Source organism: Nicotiana tabacum, chromosome 15 (assembly GCF_000715075.1).
Source record: "Nicotiana tabacum cultivar K326 chromosome 15, ASM71507v2, whole genome shotgun sequence".
Taxonomy (NCBI): Eukaryota; Viridiplantae; Streptophyta; class Magnoliopsida; order Solanales; family Solanaceae; genus Nicotiana; species Nicotiana tabacum.
The window spans coordinates 127,993,103-128,014,008 of record NC_134094.1 but is presented as its reverse complement, the minus strand read 5'-3'; the positions used below and the strand labels follow the sequence as shown (position 1 = coordinate 128,014,008).

Below are 20,906 nucleotides of genomic sequence, written 5' to 3'. Positions count from 1 at the left end.
GTCGGTTGTACTGATACTACACTTCTGCACATTGCGTGCAGATGTTGACTGTTGTTGTTGCCGTGCTCGATGGTTGCGGGATTTGAAGATGTACTTGCGTTCCTATTGTAGCTGCCTCTTGTTCATGGTAGCCTTATATTTATAAAAGCTCTGTTTATGTACTATTCAAACAGACTATGTATTAATTTCATTTCCGTTTTGTATACTCTATTCTTAGAAGCTCATGATTTGTACTACCAGTTCTTGGGGATTGTATAAGATTAAGATCTTTATTCACTTAAATTGCTTTAATAATTATTATTGGAATTGGATAATTGAAAGTTGGCTTACCTAGTGGGTTGGGTTAGGTGCCATCACGACTAGTTGGATTTTGGGTCGTGACAAGGTGGTATCAGAGCTCTAGGTTCATAGGTTCTACAAGTTATGAGCACGTGTCTAGTAGAGTCTTGCGGATCGGTATGATGACGTCCATACTTATCTTCGAGAGGCTACAGGGCATTTAGGATATATATACTTCCCATCTTTCTTTCCTTATCGTGCGAGATTGATTCAGCTTGAAACATAACTCTTTGAATTTCTTCCACGCATTCGTATGCGCACATGAGCGCTCGGTATCAACTGTGCATCGCCGACTTGTGATTCTATGAACGAGGTTCAAAATTTGTATTCTGTGATTTGGTGATGGGCCAGTCTGGAGGACTTGAGGCTAGGTTTAGACCATAGCTTAGGCTGGGTAGCTTCAGTTATAACCTATACATTTGGACTCATATGTACGGTAATGTCCCTATGAGTGGAATTTGTGGCTCGATGAGCGGTATAACGGCTTTGTGATGAGTATGATGTAACTGAGGGGTGTGTTAAGACGATTTGAATGTGACGATAAGTGATTCCTTGAAATGTAAAAGAAGTCCATTGAGTGCTTTATTTTTGTTTTGATGTGACGTACAATCTCGAGTGTGAATGTTTTGAAATATCTTTCACATTGTTAAATTTTGGGGTAAATTAATTCTCATGTTTTGTCAATGAATTTGGACTCAAGAAGAGTAAGTGATTGTGTAGTATTTGTGGTTTTGAATGGGTATTTCTGATGATGATGGCTCGAGAAAGATAATCTTCGAAGAGAATTAGAGTCGGTAACATTTTGTTGGTTCTGGTACGACAGAGATGTGTTTCGAGTTGATGCAGCAATTGGGCAGCAAAGTATTAGGGAAGACATGACGAGAAGCATTCTGCGGTGGTTGAAATACTAGCAGGTCAAGTAGGGGAAGTGGAGTTTGAGAAGTTGCTTAAAGGAAATGGTTAACCGAAGGAAGAGTGGCAGATTAGCTTATGGATTCTGTGGTAGGGTAGTCGCGCGCCTTGAGAAAGAGTAAAATGGTTTGGAATCGCGATAGAATATGATTTGGCCTACAGACTGTATTTGGAGTGATGGTTACTGTACGGAGAAAGATTGAATATGCAGAAATGAGTTTGTTTGAAATGAAGAGGGATGTGAAGATTTGATTATCATTTCAGGCACAATATGACTTACAGAGGAGGAGATCGAGGATGACTTGGGTAAGTAAATTCCTGGATACGGGATACATTACACTTTATGAAAACATGATGTTATTTTGAAGGATGTAGTGCACACGAAGTATGAATTTGATTGGTCGTGATAAGGCAGGGTTACTTATTTGAGTGTTGATTGTGCTAAAGGAGCACATGTCTTTCGGCCCGTTTGGGGCAGAGTAAATTAGATTTGAGCAGAGTGGATGACTCTCGAGAGGGTTCTAATGGATTCAAAACGTATATGTGGAAATTGAAAAAAAAAATTGAACTTGTATATCACTAGAATCAATTACTTACATTGGATGGTATCAGGACGTGCGGTAATTCTGTTTGACTAAGGATTCTACATTTCAGTATAAGGAAAGAGGAACAATTTTAAATTCGTATAAGGTATTTTCAGAGTGAGTGTTACGGTTGGGGTATTTATGGAGGTGCTTAAGAAAAATACAGTGGCTTATGGGCCTTAGGGCGATGTGGTTCTATGTTAGGATGTCTTATAGGGAGCTTTGGGTAAAGATAGAAGTGTTCTGACAAGGAGAAATATCAACTTGAGGGTAATTCAGAAGAATTTTGGAGAAAATAGGACAAATGGGTAATATGCTGGATTGATATGGTAATAGTATGCTCGGTTCTTTTGGTTCTTATGATGGGGTGAGGCTTTACGGGTGTTTTTGTGGCAATACTCACGGATTTGGCAACATGTGTGGCTTGGTCGAGTTAGAGGAGTTCAGTTCTGATAGCTTGGTTATGTGCAGATAAATTTCAAAGTGTTCATGATGGTTTCTACCATGGTTTGAACCGAATATTTTCTACCGGTGTGGGAAACGTGTAGTGCCGGATATTGATTTACATGTACAAGGTGGCAGTTCATTCTTAAAAGGAAGATCACGAATTTTGGACAGAATGGTCAATTTCAGATAATTAGATGAATGTTATAACTGCTCAGTAATCCCTGAGAAGGGTGCGCATTTCAAAAGGCGCATTGTATTTTGACTTACGGATATTCATTGGTATTGCAGTACTCACCTGGTTGATAGACTGCTGATATTCAAATTATTGCTATATGGCACGGAAGAATTATGAAAGTATTCCTTATGGGAAGATCGTGAATGGAAGATGTGCTAGTCATGCTAGTGTTGGAGTTGGGATCAGTTACGATAATTCATGTGTTCGATGAATTTGGAGACTAGGAGTTCTCAGAAGTATATTGTTTCGGGTTACCGCCTATTTAAGGTGAGTATTTTATTTTAACTCAGAGGAGGCACTAGTTGTGTTAATTATTTGTGATAGCTACGCGCTATAAGTGTACATATATGTGAGGTTGGAGCCCATGTGCGGGCATTAGAGCAAGTATTCATATTCGGAAGAATGCTTAGACTATTATATTCCTAGAGTCAACTATTAAGCGTAAAATTATAACGTTTTCCGTAATCGTACCTTTGTTGAGAACTATCTGGGCTATACTTGAGGTTACAAAGAAGATGACTCCCTAAATAAACAGGGTAGTTACTAATTCTGCGTAAAATTGCCGATTTGAAGAGTGATAGCAGACTTTGCACATGCTTGCACTATGGCGTGCTAATTATTCTAGTCCATGAGCATGAGAATATTATTTCATTATCATATACAAGTGTACTTGTTTAATTGCTCCTCTATAATATGCTGGGACTGGAGGCATGTGACCATGCTGGGCGTTTCATATTATTGGCACGTGAGTTGTCCGTGCCGTGTGTGGGAATTCTATTTCTATGATAATTTATCTTATTCATTAATTTTCTTCCTCTACAATTATGCCCATGCGTCTACGGTTATCCTCTTCACGAAATTTGAGGAGTTGGTTGTAATATTATGGTTGTAGTGGTGCTTGTTGAACGTGCAATATGGTTCCCTTCCATAAGACATCTCCCATATTTGGGTACACGGATTGTGCAGTTGTGTCTTGAGTTATATTGATGTGGCGTGTCTGTGGGATAGTTGTGTTTAAGTATATAAGGTCATTGGACCTAGAATGGGTACTATCAGGTTTGATTACGGTATATTCGGGAGGATAATATTGAAAGTCGGCTTAGAAAGTGATTATGGTTCTGGTTGGGGCGAGAGAGCTCCATGACTTGTTGCTCTGATAAGGGGTCATGAGATTTTTGCATGTTTCTTTTATTATCAGCAGTGTACGAAGGTTTTGGAACGAGGTTTGGCTTGATATGAGGTTTAATACTTGCACTTGGTTGGTTTGGAGTAATTACCGTGATCGGGAATAGTGCTGCGAGCATGTGAGTTGTGTAGTATGCAATGTGATTATATCTGAGGTTATGGATATGGTTTGATACAGCTTGTTCAGGCTTATACGGTGTGTGGATGTGAGATTCGGGTCTTGAAAAGAATTCTGGATGTTAGAAATTTGGCTCCAAGGAATTTTGGGCTAATGTTAAATTAATGATTTTCAGTTATTTTGTGTGGTCAGGCCTATACAGAATAGGGTGACGTGATATCACCCCCGGGGTATGTGCGTGGTAAGGTGGAATAGAGATTTAAAGGTTAAGAACAACTCTTGGCACATTCGAGGACGAACGTATGTTTAAGTGGGGGAGATTGTAACGATCCAACCGGTCGTTTTGAGCATTTACGCTCCTTTCAACTATTTGAAGTTTTGAATAATTTTCTACGAGGTATTATGACTTGTGTGAATTGTTAGTTTTGGTTTTAAGGTATTTCGGAGTTAGCTTGGAAGCTTAAGTTAAAATAGTTAACCGGATATTGACTTATGTGTAAACGACCTCAAAATTTAATTCTGATAATTCCAATAGCTCCGTATGGTGATTTTGGACTTAGGAGTGTCTCCGGAAAATTATTTGGAGGTCCGTATTGGAATTAGGCTTGAAATGCCGAAAGTTGAATTTTGGGAAGTTTGACTGGGGGGTTGACTTTTTGATATCGAGGTCGAAATCCGATTCTGAAAATTTGAATACCTCTGTTATTTCATTTATGACTTGTGTGCAAAATTTGAGGTCAATCGGACGTGATTTGATAGGTTCCGTAGTCGTCTGTAGAAATTAGAAATTTCAAAGTTCATTAGGCTTGAATTGAGGTGTAATTCATGGTTTTAGTGTTGTTTTAGGTGATTTGAGGGTTTGACTAAGTTCGTATGATGTTTTAGGACTTGTTGGTATATTTGGTTGAGGTCCCGAGAGGCTCGGGTGAGTTTCGAATGGTTAAAGGATTGGATTATGGACTTGGAACTCTCCTGAATTTTTCTAATGCACCATCTGGTTTCCTTCATCGCGTTCGCGAGTGGAGCCTCGCGTTCGCGAAGAGGAATTGAGAGGCTGATAATATTTCCTCTTCGCGTTCGCGAAGAGAAGAATGCGTTTACAAAGGGTGGACTGGGTGTGCATCGCAAATGCGAGAGGTGTTACGCGTTCGCAAAGAAGAGAGGAAGCAGCAGAGGACCCCAGGCAATAGGTCTACGCATTCGCGTAGAGGGTGTCGCGTTCGCGTAGTGAGGGGGAACGAAGCATCGCGTTCGCGATGAGTTGAACGTGTTCGCGTAGAAGGCATTGAGGCAGAAGCATTTTGTGCTTCGCGAATGCGAGGGTTATGTCGCATTCGCGAAGGAGGAATTTGGACTGGAGCTATTTTGTGCTTCGCGAACGCGAGGCACTGACCGCGTTCGCGAAGAAGAAAAGCCTGGGCAGTGAGTTTAAGTTCTGAAAATGGGACTTCGTCCCATTTTCAATTTTTGACGGATTTGAGCTCGGGAAGAGGTGATTTTCGGGAGTTTTTCAAGAAAAACAACGGGGTAAGTTATTCTAACTCGGTTTTGGTTAAATTACACGAATCTATTATTGTTTTTATCAACAAATTAGTGTTTTGGGTTGAAAATAGTAGAAACTTTCATAGACTTTAATTGAGGATTTGAAGGCCGAGTTGTGGTCGGATTTGAGTAATTTTGGTATGGTTGGACTCGTGGTTGGATGGGGGTTCAAATTTTATGAGTTTTATAAAATTCCGAGATATGGGCCCCACGGGTATTTTTGGGGCGTAATTTCGGATTTTTGGAAAATATTAGTATTTTGATATGAAATTGATTCCTATAAATTATGTGGACTGAATCAAATTAATTGTGGTAGATTCGAACCATTCGGGAGTTGATACGCGCATAATGGGATTTTTGGAGCATTGTTTAGCTTTGTCATGACCCAATTTCACCTATAGGTCGTGATGGCGCCCAACACTACAGCTAGGCAAGCCAACTTAATAAATTAAACATATATTGACAAAATTTAAAACCAAGAAAATAATAAAATACCAAATTTTACCAATGTGTGTGCCAAGACCTTGTGTCACAAGTGTATGAGCATCTAGTAGATTATACAAAGTCTGAAATACTGTCTGAAATAAAAATAGACAGAATGAAAAATACAAGGAGAGACACTAGTAGCTGCAGAGCAGCTCAGAAAGGCAACTCACCACTATGCCCCTGGATAACGTGGGTGTAAGACGATAAGTCCCCCACTAATACTTGCCTCAGGTCCTGTACAAAAAGTGCAGCAAGTGTAGTATGAGTACGTAAACAACGTGTACCCAGTAAGTATCAAGCCTAATCTCGAAGTGTTAGAGACGAGATGACCGACTTTGACACTCACTATGAGTCAATAATAATAATAATTGAAATACAACTAGGATATTTAAATTAGCATGATTTACAGAATTTACAATAATTTATTTAATCAGTGAAAATAATCAAATTCCTTCAAATGCAACAATTCTCAATATATTAATTAAATTCCTTAAATTCAAATAATTTCCAATTTATCAATTAATCTCATTTACAGGAATAACAATTAATTCATTAACAAGCGGGAATAATAATTCATTAAATTTCAAGGATTCTCCAATTTATCAATTAGCTTCGCAAGCTGAAATAACTATTAAAGTATCGTGTAATTATTATTATTAAATACGATTTCTGCTGAGGACGTACGGCCCGATCCAAAGTGTCGTGTACACTGCTGAGGGACGTGCGGCGCGATCAATAGATGCATCTATCCTGCCGAGGCGTTCGGCCCGCTCCACAAGAAAGGAGGACATTTCTTATGTACCTCCGGAAGGAGAGTATATTTATTATAAGATAAGTTCGGGAGGAAGAACAATTTCTTTTAACAATTAATTAATTTAAACAGAAAATCAAGCATATGAGATTTCCATCCTTTAATATCTTTATCTAACAATTCACAATATATTCATATATATCAATTAATATTAATTAAACAAAGAATATAATTTACACAAGTAATTCATTCTTTGAGTCCTAAACTACCCAGACTTTAGCATTTATAGTAACTACACATGGACTCTCGTCACCTCGTGCGTACGTAGCCCCCGCAATTAGCAACAATTATTTAATTTAATCCCTATGGGATAATTTTCCCCTCACAAGATTAGACAAGAGACTTACCTCGTCTTAAAGTCCACTTTCCGCTTACCACGCCGCGTTGAATTCTTGATTCGACGCCGAAATATCCGAAACTATCCAAATATTATACACAATAATTAATATATGCTAAATGATTCAAAATTTATCTATTAAATAAATTACCTTATCCAAAATGGTAAAATTCCTAAAATTCACCCCCGGACACACGTGCTCGGATTCTTGAAATTTTCGGATGGAAACGTTACCCATAATCTCAAGAACTCAAATATATAACTTCTATCCAATTTCATAACTATTTTCGTGGTTATATCCCATTTTTATAAAAATCTAGGTTTTTCATCTAAACCCTTGATTTCTAAGATTTCTAAGATAATCTACCTATAATCTATATATTTAACTCAAAGGGTGTGGAATTAACTTACCTCCAAGTTGTTAGTTGAAATCTCCTCTCAAAAAGCTCCAAAATCGCCCAAGAATGGAAGAAAATGGGCTCAAAATGACTGAGCCCCGATTTTTAACACATTCTGCCCAACAGTCATTTTCGCACCTGCAGATAGTGTACCGCACTTGCGACTTTCGCACCTGCGGAAAATCCTCGCAGGTGTGAGTCTCACTAGCCTTGGCCAAACTCGCATCTGCACACACTGCTTCGCACATGCGCGATCGCAGGTGCGCCAAAATTCTGCATCTGCGGCGATGGCCTCCCCTTCCCTTTTCCGCTTCTGCGAAGAAATCTCGCATTTGTGAGTGCCGCGCCTGCGAGCTTCTATCGCATCTATGAATGTTGCACCTGCGACTGGCCAAGCACAGGTGCGATTCTGACAGTAGCTGGGAGCTTCAGTTTTGGCTCCCAACTTCCAACTTGGTCCGAGCCTCGTCCGGTTGACACTCGGGGCCCCGGGACCCCGCCCGAACATACCAACAAGTTTGAAATCATAAAACGGACTCGCTCGAACTCACGAAACGTGTAAAACAATATCAAAAGTATGAATCACACCTCAAACCAAATTGATTCAAACTTAAGAATTTCAAGTTCATCAATTTACTTCCAATGCGCCGAAATATACTTAAACTACTCGGAATGACACGAAATTTTGTGTGCAAGTCTTAAATAACTATACAGAACTATTCCCAAACTCGGAATTCCAAACGGACTTCAATTACTTAAAACCCTACCCCAAAACAAATTTAAAGAATTTTAAACCTTCAAATAGTTAATCTTTACTATTAAGCGTCAAAACGCTCCCGGGTTTTCCAAAACCCGATTCGGACATACGCCCAAGTCTAAAATCATCATATGAACCTATTGGAACCGTCAAATCCCGATTTCAGGGTCATTTTCTCAAAATGTTGACCGAAGTCAAACTTATCCATTTAAAGCTAACTTAAGGAACCAAGTATTTCGATTTCAACCCACACACTTCCAAATCCCGAACCAACCATCCCCGCGAGTCATAAATTAATATAAGCATGTTCGGGGAGTTTTATTTTAGGGAACAGGTTTCTAAAAGTTAAAATGACCGGTTGGGTCATTACAAGCCTGCTCGGCATTGGATTTGGCTTGTTCGAGGTAAGTAACTCTTCTAATCTTGGAGCTAAGGGTATGAACCCTGAATGAATGTATTTCGTGAATTGTTGGGAGGTGACGCACATACTAGGTGACGGGCGTGTGGGCGTGCACTATAAAAATTGTGACATAATTATTTCTTTGAAATTTTGTAGTTAAATGAACTTGGCATTTTCCATGCGATTTTATGAGTTAAAGAAATTGAGCTGAAAAGCATATTAAAAATCATGTTGAGGCTATGTGCCAGTATTATTAGGACCCACGGAGGTCATATTGTTGTGAAATATTTATTTTAAAATGAAAATTCATACCCAGTCATATTCATTTTATTGCATATCATATCTCAGTCTCTGTTGTTATTTATTGGTACATCATATCATCATTTTTGGGCTATTCTCATGACATTGTGATCCCATGAAAGAGAGACTGGAGAGATTGATGACTGAGGGAGGCCGAGGGCCTGATTGTGAGGATATATTTGGGATCGGGTTGCACGCCGCAGTAGGCCATGTTGGCTTTATATATATTATATTATTGTACGTGAGTTGGTCGTGCAGCATGTGAGTTGGCCGTGCGGATCCAGATATTTATATTATGGCAAGTGAGTTGTCCGTGCTTATAGCGCTTGGGCTGTAGGAGCCCCTCATGAGTCTGTACACACCCTCAGTGAGCGCAGTCGACTATAAACAGGGATTGGGCTGCACGCCGCAGCAGGTATTGTATAGCACTGAGTGATTGAGTGTGCTGAGCACACTGAGTGAGAATGCGAGACATTGAGATTGAGTTCTCGGAGAGTGTGAGTACATGAGTACAATCTCTGAGATATATTGCATTTACATGCACACATGACATATATGCATAGAGATCTATTTTCCTCATGCTGTACGGTATCACATTATTCATGATTTCTCACACATGTTGACAGATAGGCATAGTGATGCATTTGTTTTACAATGGTTATCTAAAAAGAAAATGAGATATTTTATTTATTATTGAAAGGATTTTGGAAAAATTTCTATTTTCAAACTTATTCACATTTTTGGTAACTTTGGCAAAAGATTTGGATTTCCACTGATGTACTTGAAAGGAAGAACTACTATTTCTGAAACCATGATGTGACTGAGCATTTATCTCTGAGTTACTTTTGGTATTATTTGCTTTATGTCGTTATTAACTATTGTGGATTAGTGTTTTTGGACCTGACCTTGGTAGAAGCTCGTCACTACTTTCAACCTAAGGCTAGGTTTGTTACTTACTCAGTACATGGGGTCGGTTGTACTGATACTACACTTCTGCACATTGCGTGCAGATGTTGACTGTTGTTGTTGTCGTGCTCGACGGTTGCGGGATTTGAAGATGTACCTGCGTTCCTGTTGTAGTTGCCTCTTGTTCATGGTAGCCTTATATTTATAAAAGCTCTGTTTATGTACTATTCAAACAGACTATGTATTTATTTTATTTCCGCTTTGTATACTCTATTCTTAGAAGTTCATAATTTGTACTACCAGTTCTGGGGATTGTATAAGATTAAGATCTTTATTCACTTAAATTGCTTTAATAATTATTATTGGAATTGGATAATTGAAAGTTGGCTTACCTAGCAGGTTGGGTTAGGTGCCATCACGACTAGTTGGACTTTGGGTCGTGACAGACCCGACTTGTCGTTTTAAGAATTTAAGCATTGTCTGGCGGCATAAGGCCCTGAGCAGCTTCTTATTATATGTATTGACTTGCGTGCATAATTGAATTCAGTTACCGGAAGAATTTAGAGTGATTTGGGACACTTGGTCCCCAAAACGGAAGCTTAAGTCTTAGGATTTTTACCGTAGTCAAAACTATGTGAAGACGACCCCGGAACCGTATGGTGGTTATGGACTTAGGAGCGTGTCCAAAAAATTATTTGGAGGTCTGTAGAGGAATTTGGCTTGAAATGGCGAAAGATGAATTTTTGAAAAGTTTGACCGGGGGGTTGACTTTTTGATATCGGGGCCGGAATCTGATTCTGGAAATTTGAATAGCTTCGTTATGTCAATTATGACTTGTGTGCAAAATTTAAAGTTATTCCGGATTGATTTGATGTGTTTCGGTACGAGATATAGAATTTGAAATTTCAGAGTTCATTAGGCTTGAATTGGGGTATGGGTCGTCGCTTTGATGTTGTTTGATGTGATTTGAGGCCTCGAGTAAGTTCGTGTTATGTATTGGGACTGGTTGGTACGATTGGACGGGGTCTCAGGGGCCTCGGATTTGATTCGGGGTGGTTCCGGACCAAGTTTGGGTGTTTTGATGCTGCTGGTTGCTGGTTCTGGTGTTGTTCTTCGCGTTCGCGAGAAGCCTCTCACATTCGCGAAGAAGGATTTTGCTGTTGGGACTTTGTTCTTCACGTTCGCGAAGAGGTTCTCGCGTTCGCGAAGAGGTTCTCGCGTTCGCGAAGAAGGAAATTTTATTGTTTGTTGTCTGATTTTAGAGGCTCATATCTCACAATCTATTAAGAATTTGGAGATGATCCAAAACTAAAAGTTGTAGCTCTTTGTGTCTAGTTTTCAGAAAGGTAAACCATTTGGCATTTGGAGTTGTGTACAAAAAGTTATGGTAGATAAACTATAGGCTATCCGGGAAGAATTTGGAAATCTCTGTTGCACATGACTGCCTTTGGAAGCTTATATCTCATAATCTATAAGGAATTGGGAGATGAGCAACAAATGATAGTTATAGCTCTTGGAGTCTAGTTTTCAGAAAGTCAAACCATTGATCATTTGGAGTTTTGTATAAAAGGTTATGACCATTATACTAGAAACTGTCTTAGAAGAGTTTGAAAATGACTTTTGAAGAATTTGTTCATCGCGAACGCGAGGGGAGTCTCGCGAACGCGAAGAACAAACCCTGGGCAGCAGAATAAAGTCCAAATTCGTGTCACTCTTCCATTTTTGGACCAAGGAAGCTCGGGTGAGGCAATTTTTCGAGAGTTTTTCAAGAAAAATATTGGGGTAAGAATTCCTAACTTGATTTTGGTTAAATTACATGAATCTATTGTTATTTTTATCACTAAATTAGTGAATTGGGTTGAAAAATTTAGAAAACCCTCTTGGTTTAAATTTAAGATTTGGAGGTCGATTTATTATTGGAATTCGATAAAATTGATATGGTTGAACTCGTATCGGAATGCGTGTTCGAATTTTATGAAAATTATGTCGGGTTCCGAGAGGCGGGTCCCGCGTTGACTTTTGTTGACTTTTTGGAATAAAATTTTAAGTCGACATATTATTATCCGGAATTGTTTCCGATGAATTTTAATAAAGTTGTACAATTAATTTGGATAGATTTGAGATGTCCGGAGGTCAATTCAAGCAAGAAGGCTATTTTGGAATATCGGCCTAACTTCAAAAAGGTAAGTGTCTTGCCTAACCTCGAGTGGGGTAATTACCCCTTAGGCATCGAGTCTTATATGCTGTTTGTGAAATGTGAAAAATTGTGTATGCGAGGTGACGAGTACGTACTCGGGCTTGTATGTGCAAAATATATTGGGTTTAAGTCTTAGGCATATTGTGTAGTAAATTGGATAATTGTTGGCATTTATTTAATCATCTATTTGCCATGCCTAAATCCTTGTTGGTTGAACTTGTTTTTATATAATAATTTGATGTGATTGTTATTTTAATACTTATGTAATTCTGTGAGTTTGTTGGTTTGATAATTCTGGGAATTTAATTTCATTTTGAACTTTTCCTATGCAAATAATTAATTAAGCAAGTTTAAGAAGAAGCGTTAATATAATTATCTAAATTTGCATCAATGAAGGTTTTGCTTTATGCTGAGTAATTTCTATCTCTATTGATTGTTTTGGGGTGTTATATACATTGTGTGGGGCCTTGGGCTATTTGTTGTGAAATTAATTGATTTTGTTATATCTTTGAAATTTGGTTGTGGCCATTGGGCAAATTGTGATATGAATTGATTTTATTATATTGTCGTGTTAATTTTCCGTGAAAATTGTTGTGTTGTGTGAGTTATTATTTTGGGGAAATAAGGGTGGCATTTCACCGTTGATATTATGTGGGTATAAGGGTAGCATTTCACTGTTGTTGTATTTGTTAGAATATTGTTTGAGCGGAGCGATAAGGATGGCTATCGGAGCAATAAGGGTGGCAATAGGAGTGATAAGGGTGGCTATTAATATTGTCTGGGCAGAGCGATAAGGGTAGCTATAGGAGTGATAAGGGTGGCAATAGGAGCGATAAGGGTGGCTATTGTCAGGGATGATATGTGATGATGTGGGGTTGTGGTGTTGTTAATTTTCATGTGATGTTGTGATTTTCTTGTGTTTATTTTTATACCTTGTGCAATTTGTCTTGTTGTTAGTAAATTGATAACAATCTGATTTATGTTGAAATTGAGAGCATGTGGCTATTGCCAGGCGGATTATAAAATGAAATGTGGGCACGAGGTGCCGTGAGTAAATAATGAGGATATTTGGCACGTGAATTGTTCGTGCAGTTATGATATGAAATGTGGGCACGAGGTGCCGGGAAAATATGATGATTTAATTATGGGCACGAGGTGCCGTGGAAATATGAAAATGGGTTGAGACCCGTGTTTACGAAAAATATGAAAATGGGCTGAGACCCGTATTTTGATGATTATGAAATGAGGTATCACATGATGACTTTTTAATTGAAAGAATTATATTCAAAATATTTATTTGGAAGGATTTTTACTTAGAAAGTATTATATGAAAGAATTGTATTTGAAAGATATTTATTTGAGGAAATTATATTTGAAAAGATTTATTGAAAGAATTATATTTGAAAAATAATTATTTGAGAAAATTATATTTGAAAGAGAGTTATCTGGAAGAATTATATGTGAAAGATATTTATTTGAAGGGCTTGATTTATTTGGGTGTAATTGTGTTTATTAATTATTGAGTGATATTAATGGTATTCTTGTTGTTTGTTATGCATATTACTGGTTGTTTTATCCTGCCCTTATTATTATTTGTTTCCTATTATTTTGTATATTATATTGCACAGGTTATTAGACTAGTGAGTGTCTTGACTGTACCTCGTCTCTACTCCACTGAGGTTAGTCTTAATACTTACTGGGTACCGACTGTGGTGTACTCATACTACACTTCTGCACATTTTTGTGCAGAGCCAGGTATTGGAGATATCGGACTTGATCAGAGTTAAAGCGCGATCGTAAGGATTCAAGGTAGAGCTGCTTGGCCGTCGCAGTCCCTTGGAGTCTTTTTATTTCATTGTACTGTTAATTTGTAATCAAACAGTATTGTATATTCGGTCCTCGTGATCATTCCATATATTCAGTTAGAGTTCGTGACTCAGTACTACCAGTCTTGGGAGGTTGTATATTCATATTTATTTCGTTGTTAGTTTTTATTACTTAGTTTTAAAAAAAAAATGGCTTCAAAATGCAATTGAAAACAGTTTACCTAGTCTTAGAGACTAGGTGCCATCACGACGCCTGTGGTGGGATTTTGGGTCGTGATAGATTTTCACGAAAAACATTGGGGTAAGTGTTCCTTATCCTATATTGATTATATTTCATGATTCCATACTCGTTTATATCATGAATTCGTGAATTTATGGAAGAAAAATCAGATTTTTCAAAAATCTTCCAAAAAACTAAAATTTAAGATTTGAAAGTCCATTTGATATCGGAATTGGATAATTTTTATATGGTTGAACTCGTAGCGGAACGGGTGTTCGTATTTCGTGAGTGTTTCCGGGATTTGAGACGTGGGTCCCACTGTCAAATATTTTAATAAATTTTGGATTTTTATCCGAAAAATTTATAAATTCATATGGAATTAATTCCTATGATTAGTATTGAATATATCGAATTGTTTGTGAATAGATTTGAAACTTTTGGAGATAAATTTAAAAGGAAAAGTTGTGGTTGAGTAATTGATTGAAATTTGCAAAGCGGGGTAAGTATCGTGGTTAACCTTGACTTGAGGGAATAGAATTCTTAAATTAATTGTTATATGAATTGCATGTGAACGATGTATAGGCAAGGTGATGAGTGCCTATACGTCGTCAAATTAATTGTTTGCATAATTATTTAAAAATCCTAAATTTGTTTTAATACATGAATTAATTGTTATAATAATTGTTTCTCTCCTATTCTTTGCCAAATATTAATTCTTAAATTCTTATAATAATTGCTACATACTTATTTGAATTATGTGCACTAATTCCTACTTGACATTTAGCATATTAAATATTAAACTGCCTATTTTCTCCCTGATTTCCAAAATAAATTATTGTTGCCATTGTTTGTTTATAAATAAATTGTAATCATTGTGTGCATTGATGCTTAATAGTTTCTCATTGGATGTGGTATTTATTGGAGTAACTTTTATTTATATTATGAGCTGTTTAAAGTTATATATATTGGGGGAACGGGTTGCACGCTGCAACGGAAATGAAAGTAAATATATCTAATTTGGAGAATCAGATTGCACGCCGTAATAAACTTATTTAAAAGTCAATAATGAGGGATCGGATTGCACGCCGCAACAGACTTATTTAAAAGTCTATATATATACTTGATTGAAATAAATATATGACAGACTTGATTAAAAGGAATATATTGGGAGAGCGGGTTGCACGCTGCAACAGAATTGAATGTGAATATATTGTGAGATCGGGTTGCACGCTGCAACAGAATTGGTTGAAATAATAATGGATTATGATTGCTGAGTTGGCTTCGATTATTATAAATAAGTTACCTGATTTATTTCTATCATTTGTTGTTATTATTAATATTGCGTACAGGTTAATGTAAGTGAACTGCCTTAGCCTCGTCACTACTTCGTCGAGGTTAGGCTCAGCACTTACCAGTACATGGGGTCGGTTGTACTGATACTACACTCTTCACTTCTTGTACAGATTTCGGAGTTGGTCCCAGCGGCGTGCCATAGACTTGCTCGGATTTCAGCTACTCAGAGGAGACTTGAGGTATAATTGCACGGCGTTCGCAGTTCTGAAGTTCCCGTCTAATTTACTTTAGTTGTGTGTTTGTTTCCAGACAGCTTTATTTTATTCAGGCCTTTATTTGTATTATTTTATAAGCTCGTGCACTTGTGACACCAATTCTGGGATGGTATTTAGACACTGTTATTTTTTTATGAATTATTCAATATATTTCAGACTTTACTTCCGCAATTGTTCTTTGTTATTAATAAATTCAAAAATTATTTTTAAAATGGATAATACTATTCTAACGTTGGCTTGCCTAGCAAGTGAAATGTTAGGCGCCATCACTGTCCGAAAGTGGGAATTTTAGATATAAGACATAGTGTCCATATAAAAGTAATTTTAAAACACACACACAATATATATATATATATATATATATATATATATATATATATATATATATATATATATATCAAATAAGTATTAAATATTGTTTATTTAAAAGCTATTTATTATTTACACACACACACACACACAAATATTCATAAATTTATATTTTAATTATTTTAAAATTATTTTTCCGACCGAAATCGGTCGGAAATATTTAATTATAACTTATTTCGGTTGTTTAATTAAATATATATAATTTTTGTCTTGGGCGGGAATTAATTATTTCAAACTTTCCAACCGATTTCGGTCGGAAATTTGGAAAAGTTTTAATAAATAATTATTTTTGTACATTATATACACGTATGACCAAATATTTGACCAATTTCCAACCGAAATCGGTCGGAAAGTTGGAAAAATTTAATAAATAATTATTTTGTATATTATATACAAGTATGACCAAATATTTGACCAATTTCCGACCAAAATCGGTCGGAAAGTTGGAAATATTTTAATAAATAATTATTTTTGTACATTATATACAAGTTTGACCAAATATTTGACCAATTTCCGACCGAATTCGGTCGAAAATTTGGAAAAATTTTAACAAATAATTATTTTTGTACATTATATACAAGTATGACTAAATATTTGACCAATTTCCGACTGAAATCGGTCGGAATTTTTATTTTTTTGCTGTCACAAAAATTTTGTTGACTTTTGCGACCAAATACTCTTATTTCCGACCGATTTCGGTCGGATTTTTTTTCTGACCGATTTCGGTCGGAAAGCCTTGGGCGGAAATCACCTGATTTCTAGTAGTGTCCGTGCAAAAAAGAATGACATCTTTCTATATTTAAAAATAATTTACCTTTATATAATGATTTATAGCCACACAAAATATACGTACCTCATTTTACACCACAAGTTCAAAAGTCTTCTCTTGTTTCTTAAATTTCGTGCCCAGTCAAATAAGTTTAGATAAATTGAAACGAAAAGAGTATTATATTTCGTTTGCGTATCAATGAACTTATCACTAAGAGAACCGAGTCTAGAACATGAGTGAATATATATATATATATATATATATATATATATATATATATATATATATATATATATATATATATATATATATCATACTTGTTAATAATATAAATATAATAGAAGAATTAACCTAAATAGCCTCTCACCCAATACGTAATTAAAAGTATTTGGCGCATATATAAAATATATCTAATCCATATATAATATATGTGTAACCGTATATGATCAATGTATACCAGCTAAGAAAAGTAATCATCCGTCCGACTATTTATGTAAAGATCTCATAATAATACCTCAAGAAAACACAACATAAAGTAGACAACTTCAAGCCAAAATGCCAAAAATTAATTAATCTTGGAACTTTTGAAGAGTTGATAAAAGTATATATTAAGCATAGGAAGAAGGATTAGCAAGGAGATAAGCTTCAACAGCCTTGAAAAGTTCCACAGCTTTCTCTTCACCTTCTTTAATCTCCTCTTCCTTTACCACAAAATCATCTTTGGTATGGTAGTTGCTTATTGTCTTGCAAATACAGCCTCCATTTTCAGATCCCTCAAAACTAACAACGTACGAAATGTATTCAAGATTTTCTCCTAGAACTTCTCCTTCGATCAATGAATACTTGATTACCATGTTCTTGCCGTCGACGATATGGATCTTGTGTTTCAAGTACTTTATCGGATATCCTGCCATTTTCATAAGGAAGATTATTTTCTTGCTATTCCTATTTAATTAGAGTACTATAAGTCGTTTATTAAATTTATTTTTTCTTCATGTTGGAGAAGTTATAATTGACTTATTTTTTCAGCTTCCTAGCTTACTTTTGTGCTTTTAATGATATAAAATTTTATGAAATTAAAGAAACACAAGAAGAAACCGAATGTATGCAAGGAAAGTGGCCATAAGAAGTGGAAAAGTTGTCAAAAAAGACTTTTCGTAGTAAAGGGATTGTCACGTAAAGTTGCCATGGAAAATCTCATTTCTTGTAGGGAAGAAATTCTCACTTTTTCATCGATTAAATGATATTATAGCTACCTCTTTTTTTTTATAGCTAGATAATTATATAAAAAGTTGATCATTGCACTAACAAATCATATAAATGAGTTGTTCATTGTCTGACAGTTCACACAACCTATGATAATAGAACCACTTTAACCTTTTAAGGCAAAATCTTTTTTTCGAAAAACTTTAAACAGCAACTTTTAGCTTAAAGAACTGTTTATTTCATTTCTTTCGTTAACCACTACGAAAATCAAGATTCTCGATTTGAAATGAATTAGTAAACCTAAAAGCTAAGAAGAAAAGTAACCTTCAACAAAGTTCATCTTCTTGATGCTTTGAGCACCACCATCACCTTCAACAATCTCAATGTTTTTCACAGCTTTTGGCATTAACTTTGGTACAACGTTTTCTGCATCAAGAACCAAAGCCTTGAAAACCCTATCAGGAGCAACTAGAGTTGCAATATCTTGTGTATATGTGGTAATACCCATAAATATTTTTGCCTAAAATAAATGAGAAGGTTAATTTGAGCTAAAGGATAAAGTTTCTAGTTGAGAAAGTTATTTTGAGCTGTGTTGGTATAGTGAAATTTTAGATGGTATTTGTAGGAAAAATGAAGTGAGACTTTAGATTTCAGTCAACAGGTCCACTTCATTCAATTTCAACATTCAAAGCACTCCATTTTGGACTTCCTTTACCCAATTTAGAGATGTCTTCTATACGGTCTCTGAATAAAGTTTTAGGTAATTCACCCTAGCAAAAATTCAAAGGGACCTTCGGGAAAGGATAAAGTTAATTTCAGTGTAACCTATAGGCTATAGCAGTGGCGAAGCCAGGAAATTCAATAAGGATGTTCAAGTTTTGAACACCCTTTGCCAGTAAGCTATGCAAGGTGTTCAAAGTCTATTTTTAATCAATAACAAGTAATATTTTACCTTATACGTCAGTTGACCACCCTTGGGCCAATATAGCTTCGCCCCTGGGCTATGAGTTTGAGCAGTAGAATCAATCAGTACTGATACTTGTATCAAGTTAGGCTGCCTACATAATATCTCTTGGGATGTTGCTCTTCCTCGGATCCTGCGTGAGTGCGTGATACTTCGTACACAGATGCTTGTATCAAGTTAGGCTGCCTACATAATATCTCTTGGGATGTTGCTCTTCCTCGGATCCTGCGTGAGTGCGTGATACTTCGTACACCGGAATGTACTTTTACCCTAGCAAAAACCCCATGCTTTTGGAAAAGTTTTCTTTACGACTGGTCAAGCACGTCTAGAATATATTATGATGGATTATAATGAGATCCTAAGTCAAGTGTATTTAGAACAATGTTGAAAATTCTGAAAATAGTACGTATGTAGTATTAGTTATAGAAGATGTTGACTAGCTAGACTACAGAGTTTAAGGGAAAAACAAATACTTTTGGATTTTTTTTTTGTTGTTGAATAAAGATGCATACTTTGGGAATTTGATTTGTGAAACTAAGATTTCTTAGCTATAAAAAGCATATTATCAAGAGTAAAATAAAATTATATTGATAACTACTTGGTTTGTCCTCTGTGTGGTCTAGCTGATGAAAGTCATGATCATCTCTTCTTTCTGTGTGAGTTCTCTACTAATGTTTGGAGTAAACTATTACAATGGCTAGGAATCTATCAAACTGTACAAAACTGGATTAATGGAGAAATCAGTTGGGCAACTACTCATGCTAGGGGAAAGAACGTGCAAGCTGTGATCTTTAGAATGACACTACCTGGTGCTGTATATCTTATTTGGCAAGAAAGGAACATGAAATTATTTCATAACAAGTAAAAGAACACCTGCGATAATAATTAGGCAACTCGTACAATAAGTATATTGCAGGGGGGCAATGAAAAGTAGATTAGCAAGAGGTTTGGAACAGTTTGATTTTTATCCTAGTTAGATGTTGAGCTGATCTAATAGGATAGTACAACAATCTTACGTAAAGTTATCAGAGTACGATTAACCTCTGGATTTGAAATCACTGCTTATATATCCAGTATTGGCCATAATTTACAAGAACATTCTGTAGTCTTAGTAAGAGGGGGAAGGGTTAAGGATTTACCCAGTGTGAGATATCACATTGTTCGAGAAACCCTAGATGCTGTTGGAGTAAAGGATCGTAAACAAGGGCGTTCTAGTGCGTTGTAGATTCTTATCCAAGACTTGTATCATTTGATGATGTCATGTGAATCGCTAGAAACATGTAAAGTGTATAGCTAACCCAATAACGAAAGTTTCGTAAGGGGATTGGAGCATGCTACCATGAGACAAAAGATCTTCTTTCTAAAGAGATTCGATTCGGAACTCTTATACGTCCAAGGTTCAATATTGAAATAATTTCAGAGGTTTTTCCTAACTTTGTCCGTGTCAACAAACAATTCGAAATACCTCGACTTTTTTAGAACAGGTCCAAGTCAAATAACAATGATTCCAAACACTTTTTTTTACACTCTTTCGGAAATCCAAAGACTCAATCGTATAAATATGTAAAATAGAAGTTTGCTGGGATTAGCATGTTTGGGGCAATTGTCCAAATCTTGCTTTTTTGTTTTGTACTGTTATACTTGGTAATAAAAGTTTCTTTATTTACCAAAAAAAAAATTAAATTATTCTTAAATATCAAAATATATTATTATTGTTGTACAAATTAATATGAAAATAGTGTCACATCAAATAAATTGGAGCAGAGTATAAATTATGTCCTAATACGGAGAATATAAATCGATAACATCTTCGATATTCTAGGCTTTTACTTTTGTCTGTCTTTTAGTCTCTGTTTCCCTTTTCATCTACAGTCACTCCTCATATATGTCCCATCTGATTAAATCCAAAACATCGAATCTAGTAAATAGTAATCATGTTAACCTAAATGGCGTAATTATATTTTTAGAGTTCATTATTCAAAAATTACTCAATTATCTAAACTTATCTAGTAAGGTTGTGCTTATTTTGT

The 20,906-nt window shown here is 36.1% G+C and overlaps 1 protein-coding gene across 1 annotated transcript; it reads right to left on the bottom strand.

Moving 5' to 3' along the window:
* Nucleotides 1-17,186: 17,186 nt before the first annotated feature.
* On the bottom strand, nt 17,187-18,523 carry LOC107808479 (pathogenesis-related protein STH-2-like). Its single transcript, XM_016633009.2, has 2 exons — nt 18,237-18,523; nt 17,187-17,613 (listed from the first exon to the last, which is right to left on the bottom strand). The coding sequence occupies exons 1-2, from the start codon at nt 18,418-18,420 to the stop codon at nt 17,315-17,317; spliced, it is 483 nt and encodes a 160-aa protein (XP_016488495.1). The 5' UTR covers nt 18,421-18,523; the 3' UTR covers nt 17,187-17,314.
* Nucleotides 18,524-20,906: the final 2,383 nt, after the last annotated feature.